This window comes from Panthera pardus, unplaced genomic scaffold (genome assembly GCF_024362965.1).
Source record: "Panthera pardus isolate Hobbes unplaced genomic scaffold, ASM2436296v1 HiC_scaffold_20, whole genome shotgun sequence".
Lineage (NCBI taxonomy): Eukaryota > Metazoa > Chordata > Mammalia > Carnivora > Felidae > Panthera > Panthera pardus.
This window is the reverse complement of record NW_026526766.1, coordinates 31,534,394-31,547,129: the sequence shown is the minus strand read 5'-3', so window position 1 is coordinate 31,547,129 and position 12,736 is coordinate 31,534,394. Positions and strand designations below refer to the sequence as shown.

Genomic DNA, 12,736 nt, shown 5'->3' with positions numbered 1-12,736 from the left:
TTGCTGATGCTAGCACTTCCAACACTATGTTAAACAACAGCGGTGAGTGGACATCCCTGTCGTGTTCCTGATCTGAGGGAAAAAGCTCTCAGTTTTTCCCCATTGAGGATGATGTTCGCTGTGGGCTTTTCATAAATGGCTTTTATGATGTTTAAGTATATTCCTTTTACCCCGATTTTCTCGAGGGTTTTTATTAACAAAGGATGCTGAATTTTGTCAGATGCTTTTTCTGCATCGATTGACAGGATCATATGGTTCTTTTCTTTTTCTTTTCTTTTCTTTTCTTTTCTTTTCTTTTCTTTTCTTTTCTTTTATTAATGTGATGTATCACGTTGATTGATTTGCAAATGTTGAAACAGCCCTGCAGCCCAGGAATGAATCCCACTTGATCATGGTGAATAATTCTTTTTATAAGCTGTTGAATTCATTTTGCTAGTATCTTATTGAGAATTTTTTGCATCCATATTCATCAGGGATGTTGGCCTGTAGTTCTCTTTTTTTACTGGGTCTCTGTCTGGTTTAGGAATCAAAGTAATGCTGGCTTCATAGAATGAGTCTGGAAGTTTTCCTTCCCTTTCTATTTTTGGAACAGCTTGAGAAAGATAGGTATTATCTCTGCTTTAAATGTCTGGTAGAATTCCCCAGGGAAGCCATCTGGTCCTGGACTCTTATTTGTTGGGAGATTTTTTATAACTGATTGAATTTCTTCACTGGTTATGGGTCTTTTCAAGCTTTCTGTTTCTTCCTGTTTGAGTTTTGGAAAGGTGTGGGTGTTTAGGAATGTGTCCATTTCTTCCAGGTTGTCCAGTTTGTTGGCATATAAGTTTTCATAGTATTTCCTGATAATTGCTTGTATTTCTGAGGGATTGGTTGTAATAATTCCATTTTCATTCATGATTTTATCTATTTGGGTCATCTCCCTTTTCTTTTTGAGAAGCGTGGCTAGAGGTTTATCAGTTTTGTTTATTTTTTCAAAAAACCAACTCTTGGTTTCATTGATCTGCTCTACAGTTTTTTTACATTCTATGTTGTTCATTTCTGCTCTGATCTTTATTATTTCTCTTCTTCTGCTGGGTTTGGGGTATCTTTGCTGTTCTGCTTCTATTTCCTTTAGGTGTGCTGTTAGATTTTGTATTTGGGATTTTTCTTGTTTCTTTAGATGGGCCTGGATTGCAATGTATTTTCCTCTCAGGACTGCCTTTGCTGCATCCCAAAGCATTTGGATTGTTGTATTTTCATTTTTGTTTGTTTCCATATATTTTTTAATTTCTTCTCTAATTGCCTGGTTGACCCGTTCATTCTTTAGTAGGGTGTTCTTTAACCTGCATGCTTTTGGAGGTTTTCCAGACTTTTTCCTGTGGTTGATTTCAAGCTTCATCGCATTGTGGTCTGAAAGTATGCATGGTATGATCTCCATTCTTGTATACTTATGAAGGGCTGTTTTGTGACCCAGTATGTGATCTATCTTGGAGAATGTTCCATGTGCACTCGAGAAGAAAGTATATTCTGTTGCTTTGGGATGCAGAGTTCTAAATATATCTGTCAAGTCCATCTGATCCAATGTATCATTCAGAGCCCTTGTTTCTTTATTGATCCTGTGTCTAGATGATCTTTCCAATGTTGTAACTGGAGTATTAAAGTCCCCTGCAATTACCACATTCTTATCAATAAGGTTGCTTATATTTGTGATTAATTGTTTTATATATTTGGGAGCTCCCATATTCAGCACATAGACATTTATAATTATTAGCTCTTCCTGATGGATAGACCCTGTAATTATTATATAACGTTCTTCATCTCTTGTTACAGCCTTTAATTTAAAGTCTAGTTTGTCCAATAGAAGTATGGCCACTCCAGCTTTCTTTTGACTTCCAGTAGCATGATAGATAGTCCTCCATCCCCTCATTTTCAATCTGAAGGTGTCCTTAGGTCAAAAATGAGTCTCTTGTAGACAGCAAATAGATGGGCCTTGTTTTTTTTGTATCCATTCTGATAATCTATTTCTTTTGGTTGGTGCATTTAGTCCATTTACTTTCAGTGTTATAGAAAGATATGGGTTTGGAGTCATTGTGATGTCTGTAGGTTTTGTGCTTGTAGCGATATCTCTGGTATTTTGTCTCACAGGATCCCCCTTAGGATCTCTTGTAGGGCTGGTTTAGTGGTGACGAATTCCTTCAGTTTTTGTTTGTTTTGGGAAGACCTTTATCTCTCCTTCTATTCTAAATGACAGACTTACTGAATAAAGGATTCTCAGCTGCATTTTTTTTTTCTGTTCAGCACATTGAAGATTTCCTGCCATTCCTTTCTGGCCTGCCAAGTTTCAGTAGACAGATCTGTCACGAGTCTTATTGGTCTCCTTTTATATGTTAGAGCACGTTTATCCCTAACTGCTTTCAGAATTTTCTCTTTATCCTTGTATTTTGCCAGTTTCACTATGATATGTCGTGCAGAAGATCGATTCAAGTTACGTATGAAGGGAGTTCTCTGTGCCTCTTGGATTTCAATGCCTTTTTCCTTCCCCAGTTCAGGGAAGTTCTCAGCTATGATTTCTTCAAGTACACCTTCAGCACATTTCCCTCTCTCTTCCTCCTCTGGAATCCCAATTATGCATATATTATTTCGTTTAATTATGTCACTTAGTTCTCTAAGTCTCCCCTCATACTCCTGGAATTTTTTATCTCTCTTTTTCTCAGCTTCTTCTTTTTCCATAATTTTATCTTCTAAGTCACCTATTTCTCTCTTCTGCCTCTTCAATCCGAGCTGTGGTCGCCTCCCATTTTATTTTGCAGCTCATTTAGAGCATTTTTTAGCTCCTCCTGTTTCTTAGTCCCTTAATCTCCGTAGTAATAGATTCTCTGCTGTCCTCTATACTTTTTTCAAGCCCAGCAATTAATTTTATGACTGTTATTTTAAATTCATTTTCTGCTATATTGCTTAAATCATTTTTGATCAGTTCGTTAACTGTCGCTACTTCCTGGAGTTTCTTTTGAGGGGAATTCTTCTGTTTTGTCATTTTGGATAGTCCCTGCAGTGGTGGGGAACCGCAGGGCTCTTCCACTGTGTTGTCTGGAGTAACTTGTGTTGGTGGGCGGGCGCAGTCAGACCTGATGTCTGCCCCCAGCCCACCGATGGGGCCACAGTCAGACTGGTGTGTACCTTATCTTCTCTCCCAAGGGCAGGACTCACTTGGAGTGGTGTGGCCCCTGTCTGGGCTACTTGCACACTGCCAGGCTTGTGGTGCTGCTTCTATGGGATCTGACCTATTAGCCGGGGTGGATCCGCAAGGTGCACAGGGGCGGGAGGGGCGGGCATAGCTCGCTTTGCCTTCAGTGGTCCGCTTTGGGAGGGGTCCTGTGGCACCGGGAGCAAGGCAGACTCTTTGGAGGGATGGATCCGCAGAAGCACAGCGTTGGGTGTTTGCCCAGTGCAAGCAAGTTTGTGACGGGCACTGGTTCCCTTTGGGATTTTGGCTGGGGGATGGGCGAGGGAGATGGCGCTTCCCAGCGCCTTTGTTTCCCGCCAAGATGAGCTCTGTCCTCCGGGGTTCAACAACTCTTCCTCCTGTTGTCCTTTAGCCCTCCCGTCTCCAAGCAGAGCTGTTGACTTATAAAATTCCAGATGTTAAGTCCCACTGGCTGTCAGAACACACTCCACCCGCGCCTCCGCTTTTGCAAGCCAGACTCTGGGGCTCTGCCTTGCCGGGTGTGCTGGCTGCCCCTCCACCGCCCTGGCTCCCTCCCGCCAGTCTGTGTAGCTCGCACTGCCTCTCTGCCCTTCCTACCCTCTTCCGTGGGCCTCTTGTCTACGCTTGGCTCCGGAGAGTCTGTTCTGCTAGTCTTCTGGTGGTTTTCTGGGTAAATTAAGCAGATATGGGTGGAATCTAGGTGATCATCAGGACACAGTGTGCCCAGTGTCCTCCTGCACCGCCATCTTCTGAAAAGTCCCTTCATTTGTTTTTTAGATTTCACATGTGAGTGTAATCTTACGGTATTTTTCTTTCTCTGACTTATTTCACTGGGCAGAATATCCTCTGGGTTCATCCATGTTATCGCAAATGGCAAGATCTCATCCTTTCTCATGGCTGCATAATGTTCCAGTGTGTGTGTGTGTATGTGTGTATGTGTGTGCATGTGTACACATAATATATACCATGTCTTCCTTATCTGTTTGTCTATCGATGGACATTTAGGTTGCTTCCAAAGCTTGGCTATTGTAAATAATGCTGCAGTGAACACAGGGGTGCTTATTTCCTTTATAGTGTTTTTGTTTTCTTTGGGCAAACACCCACTAATGGAATTATTGGATCATATGTTATTTCTATTTTTAATTTCTTTTTTTCAAAAATTGCCAGTGCTGACTATATTTTAAATCATCCTGGCAAGATATTGGGAAAAGTTTTCAATTAGCAATAATCATGCCTCAGATAAACCTCATTGGCTATGATACTGCCACTGTGCAAAGCTTCTATCTTTAAATTTTGATAAACCTTCATACTGTTTTCCACAGTATCTGCCCCAATTTACATTCCCACCAACAGTGTACAAGGGTTCCTTTTTCTCACCAACTCTTGTTACTTCTTAACTTTTTGATTTTAGCCATTCTTACAGGTGTAAGGTGATATCTCATTGTAGTTTTGATTTGTGTTTCTCTGATGATGTTGAGCATCTTTTCATATGTCTCTTGGCCATCTATATGGTCTTCTTTAGAGAAATGTCAGTTAAGGTCCTCTGCCCATTTTTTAATCAGATTGTTTGCTTTTTGGTATTGAGTTGTAGAAGTTTTTTTTTTTTTATGTTTTGGTTAGTAACCCTTTATTGGATACATCATTTGCAAGTATCTTTTTCCTTTTATTAGGTTGCCTTTTTGTTTTATTGATTGTTTCCTTCACTGTGAAGAAGCTTTTTATTTTTGTTTAGTCCCAGTAGTTAATTTTTGCTTTTGTTTCCCTTGTTTTAGGAGACAAATCTAGAAAAATGTTGCCATGCTGATGTTAGAGAAATTACTGCCTGTGTCCTCTTCTAAGATTTTTATAGTTTCAGATCTCACATTTAGGTCTTGATCTATTTTGGGTTTATTTTTATGTGTGGTATTAGAAAGTGGTTCAGCTTCATTCTTTAAATTTTTTTTTTTAACATTTATTTATTTTTGAGAGAGCATGAGCAGGGGAGGGGCAGAGAGAGAGGAAGACACAGAATCTGAAGCAGGCTCCAGGCTCCAAGCTGTCAGCACAGAGCCCAACACGGGGCTCGAACTCACGAATCACGAGATCATGACCTAGGCTGAAGTCGGATACTTAACCCACTGATCCACCCAGGCGCCCCCAGTTTAATTCTTTTACATGTGGCTGTTCAGTTTTCCAAGCACCATTTATTGAAGAGACTTTTCCCCATTGTATATCTTGCCTTTTTTGTCATAAATTAGTTGACCATATAAGTATAGGTTTGTATCTGGGGTTTTTATTCTGTTCCCTTGATGTGTGTATCTGTTTTTGTGTCAGTACCGTACTATTTTTTTTAATGTTTATTTATTTGTGAGAGAAAGACAGAGTGCGAGCAAGGGAGGGGCAGAGAGAGAGGGAGATAAAGAATCCGAAGCAGTCTCCAGGCTCTGAGCTGTCAGCACAGAGCCCGACATGGGGCTCAAACCCACGATCTATGAGATCATGACCTGAGCCAAAGTTTGACGCTTAACCCACCGAGCCACCCCTGTGCCCCATTACCCTACTGTTTTGATTACTTCAGCTTTGTAGTATATCTTGAAATCTGGAATTGTGATTCCTATAGCTTTGTTTTTGTTTCTCAAGATTGTTTTGGCAATTCGGGGTCTTTGTAGTTCTGTACATATTTTAGTACTGTTTCCCCTAGCTTTGTGAAAAATGCTGTTGGTATTTTGATAGTGATTGTCTTGGAATCTGTAGATTGCTTTGGGCTGTATGAACATTTAATAATATTCTCCCAATCCATGAGCATGGAATATTTTTCTAGTTGTGTCATCTTCAATTTCTTTCATCAGTGTTTTAAAGTTTTTAGAGTACATGTCTTTCACCTCTTTGGTTAAGCCTATTCCTAGATATTTCATTCTTTTTGATGCAATTGTAAAAGGAATTGTTTTCTTAATTTCTCCTTATGCTATTTTGTTATTAATATATAGAAATACTATCAATTTCTGGGTATTCATTTTGTATCCTACAACTTTACTTCATTCATTTGCTGGTAAAGTGTTTAGGATTTGATTAACTTTTTTAAATGGCATTTTTTACTATATTATAATCAGTAATTATGAAAATATTTCAAATCTATTTTTGTCCATGCAGCTAGAAAAAAAAAATTTACCTTTCTCTCATTTAATAGGTCTAATAGCATTTAAAAAGACAAATTGGTGGTATATTCAAACACTGTATTCTGAAGTTATAAATATAATCCTTTCTGGTTTCTTATGCCTACCCCCTGGGTTTTCTCTTCTTTAATGATACTTGTTGGTAAGACTGAACCAAGCATCTTAGACACACTTGAGATTAAAACATAGCTTTTAGCGACTTAATTGAAAATATTTCAAAATAAAGTTTAAATTATTAACAGTTAGTTTAGCTTCCAAGAGTTTAAGATGTATGTGTTGTTTGTTGGGCATTTTATTTCAGGAGCCGCCTAAAGAAAGACTACGATGATTTCAGAAGACAGCCTGATCATGATAAATTTACTAGAGAACTGTGGACTACTGAAGAAGGTGAGGGAGATCCTGGAAAAGAATCTCCTAAAGTAGAAATTAGTAAGTCTGTAGAGGTGACAGAACCTTTGGATATCCTGGAGAAAGATAACTTTGATTCAGGTAAGTATTAAAACTTTCTTTAAATCAACACTAAAACCACAAAGAGAAGTTTTACTATCTTTTGTGTAGATAAAGGTTAATCTGGTTAATGATGTGTATTAATTAGGAAAATCTGCCATGTTTTGAAGGTGTCCTGTGTCCTTGTAAAGGTTCCTTGGAATCATTACATTTCTAGGAGTTTCTGGAGCCAGTGCCTGCCTCCAAACTGTAGGCATGTCTTTGCTCATTATAGACCACACATCTTTAATATACAATGCCTCTAAAATAAGTTCATCATCTTCTTTTTATTGTTACTATTTTTGAAGCACTGTTTTTGATGTTTGATTTAAATGGAATTTGACAAGTCCCTAATCTGGGAAGATTTTTTATGAGGAATGACCAAGGTTGATGGCCTAATGAGACCCCAGAGTGGACATATCATCATAAGGGGGCTAAATTAGATTATCTATAATTCATTTCAGTTTATCAGATTATATTATTCTTTAAATCTAGTTAAATAACTTTCTTTAGTTATATAACAGGTTAGTGTGAAAATTTGTGGTTAGTAATTTTTTAACCTGTTGTTTTTCATGTCCTTGGTGACTTGAAAAAGAGTAGCTTCTCATCAACCCAGTTTGACTGATATGAACATAATTTTTTTACTGTAGGAATAATTAACCCCAGAAACTCCTTTAGAGTCTCTGAAAATTAGAATGGAGAACTATCTCTCTTTGATTTCATGATTTCCTTATCTAGAAGAAAAGAACTAGACTGTATTCCTTTTCAGATCTAAATTCTGAGCTCTAATTGCTGGCCTGAGTATCTCTTTAAGAGATGTAAATTTTCCTTTGTGTTTGTATTGCAGCAGACTTAGCAGAGTTTGAACAAAAAAAAATTCTGTCATTAATACATAGTTGGGAATGGGTTGTGCTATCAAGATTGCCATGTCAAAGATCACCTTACCTTAATTTTCCAATCAGGGTGCTGAGACTTTGAAATCACCCTGTAGTAGATTTCTTAATAAAGTTCCAGTTCAAAGATTGACTTGCTTTTTTATAATTGGTCTTATTATTGCTATTCAGTTGCTGTTTTATTTAAACACAGTGTTTGCTTTTATAATTTTCAGATGACATGAAACTGTCTGAAATAGATTTTCCTATGGCCAGAAGCAAGTTGTTGAAAAAGGAATTGCCTTCTAAAGATATTGCAAAGATACTGCCTAAAACACTTAAACGACAGTCAAAACAAACTAATTATGTGGATGATAGCACAAAAGATCTTTCCCCAAGGAAGAAAGCAAAGTTAAGCACAAATGAGACAACAGTTGAGAATGCAGAAGGTGAGGTGCAGATTGACTATTTGAATGAATTCAAGCATACAGAGCCACTGTTTCCAGAGTCGTTTGCCTCAGTGGATTCAACACCAGTATCTATTCTCCAGAAAGGGACCAAACCTATTCAGGCCTTGCTTGCAAAGAATATTGGGAACAAAGTGACCTTAACAAATCAACTGCCCCCTTCCACAGGTAGAACTGCTCCTGCTTTGGAAAAACCAGTTATATCTCCTCCAGAAGCAAGTCCTATAAAGCCAGCATTGACCTGCCACACCAGTACAAAAGGTCCTTTACAAATGGTATACAAAGTGCCCTGTGGCCAGTGGTTGCCCATAGATCTCCATAACAGCTCTGTAAAGATTCAGATGCAACCTGTGCTAGATTCTAAAACAGGAGAAAAAATCATGCAACAGGTTCTCATTCTGCCTAAGAATTTTGTGATTCAGCACAAGGAAGGGAAAGCAGTTGCAAAAGAAGTACCGCCACTTCAACAGAAAAGTACAGAACAACATTGTTCATCTTTCCTACAGACAACAAATGTAAACTCTTCTTTAGCATCAGTTCTTGTCAGCTCAGCAGGAACTGTTTCTACCCAGCTACCTAATATACTTTTCAATAGGACAATTACACCTTTGTCAAATAGTGATAGGCCACAACCTTTGTCACCTGTAACCTCCATAAGTAATTTATTGACACCACCAGTTAAGACTAGCCAGAGTGAGTCAGGAAAAGTCAAGAATGCAGTTTCAGCAGCCACATTTTCCCAGCCCATTGTTTCATCCACCATTTCCTCAACAGTTCAGCCTCTGTTATCAGCAACAACACTAAGTGGATCTACAAATCCTGGTAGTTCCCTCAACTCTTTTGCACAACAAACTCCTGATTCTTCTGAAGTAAAGCAAGAACTGAAAACTGTGTGTATAAGAGATTCACAGTCAATTCTTGTTAGGACACGAGGTGGGAACACTGGAGTTGTAAAAGTACAGACCAGTCCAGATCAAAATTCACCCAATAGCTTATCTTCAAGTTCAGTTTTCACTTTTGCTCCTCAGCTTCAGGCATTTCTGGTACCCAAATCAACAACTTCATCATCCTCTGTTTTTTCACCCTCAGTTGGAGTGACTACTACATCTAGTCTCCCATCTTTTAGCCAGACATCAACTTCTGATTCCATTCCATCTGGCTTTAATCCATCAGTGGGAAAGAATCTCAAGCTTACATTAGGCCAGTCTTCCTGCGGTGGTAATTTGGGCCACATGATAGATAAAGCTTCACATATGCCGCCTTCTCCCTTAAAGTCCTCTCTTTCTTCTGGCACTCTACTATCATCAACAGCAAATAATTCAGTAAATGTAATTAGTATATCAACAGGAAATTTTGGACAAACCAGTACGAATGTTATTCATACTCCAAATAAACAACAGGGAGATTATTTCACAAAAAGTTTCCCTGTTACAAGATCAGAAGCAACAGCAGCAACAAATGGCGATGTGATCAGTGCAACTGCAGTTCACAAACTTATGCTGGTGTCAGCTCCATCTGTTCTTTCTTCTAGCAGTGGAACTGCAATTAATGTGACACCTGCACCAACATCTACGGGTGTTTCTGCCCAGAAATTAGTTTTTATTAATGCTCCAATTCCCAGTGGCACTTCAACTCCAACTATTGTGGCAGAACCATTAAAACAAACTCTTTCTCCCCCCTTGAGTAAAACATATGTTAAGACTCCAGAACAACCCCAGATAGTACTAATTCCATCAACAGTGGGAGCACCAATAAAAATAAATTCATCACCAACTGTATCTCAGATAAAAGATGTGAAAATTGGACTAAACATAGGTCAAGCAATTGTAAACACTTCAGGCAGTGTGCCACCTATACCATCAATTAACATATTGCAAAATGTAACCCCAAAAGGAGAAGAAAAAAGTACCAAGGGCTATGTTTTGCCATTGTCAACAAGTAGTAATTCAATTCCAGTAAGCTCAAGTTTTGTGAGTCAAAATATTACTCCTCTTAATGAATCAATGGTTTCTGCAACAAGAGCAGTAAACATGTTTTCAGTAACAGGAGCAAACGTGTCTTTGGGTTCTCTTTCAGTGACCTCAGCCTCTGCTTCCGTTGGGACACGACCTCCTGTTTTAGTCAGTGGAAATGATACCTCTTCAAGAATTATGCCTATTTTGTCAAATAGACTTTGCACGTCAAATCTCGGAAACACTGTGGCTATATCAACTGTGAAAACAGGACATCTTGCATCATCTGTTCTGATTTCAACTACACAACCAACAGTGTCTCCTAAATGTTTAACATCAGCTTTGCAGATCCCTGTTACTGTTGCCTTACCTACACCTGTGACTGTATCCCCTAAAATAATCAACACAGTTCCACAAGTGGCAACTGTACCAGGAGCCACATGTTCTATATCTCTTTCTAAAAGACAATCTCGGACTTCTGTCCAGATTCAGTCACCAGGGATTTTAACTACAGTGCCAACAAATATAAACACAAATAAACCTCAAACTGAATTGCCATCCCTTTCACAAAGTCTAGGTAAAGTAATTAATATTTCCAATTTTGCTTCTCTGCCAAACCAGCAAATGTCCTCTGCTTTAGTAAAATCAACCTCAAGTTACAGTTCTGCTCCTGGTGGCTCTGCCATTCACACTGCTACAGCACCATCAAATGTGAATAGTGTGATAGGGGGTCAGTTCAGTGACCCTTATATTCAGCAAAAAATAGTCATCAACACCAGTACACCTTTGGCACCTGGTACTCAGATCATGATTAATGGAACCCGGTTTATTGTCCCACCACAAGGTCTTGGAGCTGGTAGCCATGTTCTTCTTATATCTACTAATCCAAAATATGGACCTCCCTTAGTTCTTAACAGTGGCCAAGGCCTTCCGGCTTTATCAGTAGATAACCCTGCCCAGATCACACTAGCATCAAATAATTCTTTAAGTGGGCAACCTGTGAAGCATTCTCTAAGAAGTTCTACAAAAATTATAAACTCTCTTGGGAATGTCAGTCCTCTACCCACAGTACATACAACATCACAGATCATAAACACAACTGCTAAAGTGTCTGTTCCACTTTCCGCACCAACAGTGTCATTGGCTTCAGTAATTAAGTCTCCTCCAGCTACTCTTTTGGCTAAGACATCTTTGGTTTCTGCCATTTGTTCTACTAATCCTCCACTGCCAAGTAGCACATCAGTATTTCATCTGGACACATCAGTCAAAAAATTGTTGGTTAGCCCAGAAGGAGCCATTTTGAATACCATAAATCCTCCAGCATCTAAGGTTTCTTCTCTCTCCTCCTCTCTCTCTCAAATTGTTGTATCTGCTAGTCGAAATCCTGCCTCTGTCTTCCCCGCTTTTCACTCATCTGACTTAGAGAAGCCCAACACAGCTGCATCCTGAATTTAGACTAAATGAGCCAGTTTTTAAATAATGGGGCATTGTTTTGACTCCCATAAAAATTTTAACTTTATTATACTGTTGAAAACATACTATACATAGTTCTGTGTGTTTTAATGTATCTTTTCATTAGCTTGCAACAAGGCTTTGTTTCCTTTGGGAGAAAAAGATCTGTTCCATTTAACTCATTGGTATGAGTATGTTTTCCAAAGTTGTTTAAAATAGACAGAATCTACCTGTCTGTATTGCATAGATTGGACAAAGTCAAGTTTCACTAGTTCGTAGTAGGCTAGCTCTTTGCACACTTGAATTGACATGTTTCTTCTTGAACTTGGACTATGGCAGTGTGTATCAACAATATTGTATTCTGTGTCATTAGTGAAATCTTGTTTTTGTTTTCTGTAAAAATATAAATAAATGTATGTATGTGTGTGTGTGTGTATACACACACACACACATATTTATGCATTGTGAAAATGCAGTCCATGTTGTAAAATTGTACATATTCCTAAATCCCTAACAACCTGTACTAAACTATATGTACAAAGAACTATGCTGTCTTATTTATGTTTTGTTTACATAATGTATAGTTTTTTAAATATTTTAGTAATTTTGGACCAGTGAACTGTTAGCAACAATGCAGAAGAATCTGCATGTAATAAACTGAGTTGCTGTATTTCTTTGTTTGAATACCATTTTTAAACTGCGTTCTTGTTCCATTGAAAGAATTGTTCCATTGAAAGAACTGCGTTCTTGTTCCACTGAAAGGAATTAAGGGTGGGAAATTTGAATTAATGGCTAGCATTTGTACAAGGTTTTACAGTTTACAAATTTTACTTCATATATCTTACTTACTTTTCACAGTAGTCTTGAAAGATTAAGTGATGTTGTCCGAGGTCATCCAGCAAGTGGGTGGTAGACCTGAGCCATTAGTTGAACCTGATGCTTTAAATTTCCATGATTGTACATTACTTCTATTATAAAATTTCACTTTGGATTTCATTGTTTTAAGTTTTTTGTCTTATTTCACCACCAAATTCCCCATTGATTAAGTAATCTTTCAGGCCAGTGTGTTTGGTCTGTGTTTATGCACCTCAGATATGCTTTGTTAATTTTTTATTTTCAAATTTAGATTCACAAGAAGTTGTGATGGTAGTATGGAGAGGTCTTATGTACC

At 38.3% G+C, this 12,736-nt stretch overlaps 1 protein-coding gene and 1 non-coding gene across 3 annotated transcripts in view; one reads left to right on the top strand and one right to left on the bottom strand.

Annotated features, from left to right (window-relative positions):
- The window catches only part of KIAA2026 (KIAA2026 ortholog), a 126,311-nt gene extending 114,076 nt beyond the window's left edge, over window positions 1-12,235 (top strand). For both annotated transcript variants that reach the window (XM_053907883.1, XM_019439649.2), the window contains 2 exons: window positions 6,638-6,825; window positions 7,931-12,235. In XM_053907883.1, the coding sequence (XP_053763858.1) occupies window positions 6,638-6,825; window positions 7,931-11,562 (3,820 nt within the window). In that variant the 3' untranslated portion in view covers window positions 11,563-12,235. The remainder of the gene's footprint in view (window positions 1-6,637; window positions 6,826-7,930) is intronic.
- Window positions 4,326-4,463, bottom strand: LOC128778758 (U4 spliceosomal RNA). Its single transcript, XR_008424473.1, has one exon. It is a non-coding gene; the product is annotated as a U4 spliceosomal RNA (small nuclear RNA).
- Window positions 12,236-12,736: the final 501 nt, after the last annotated feature.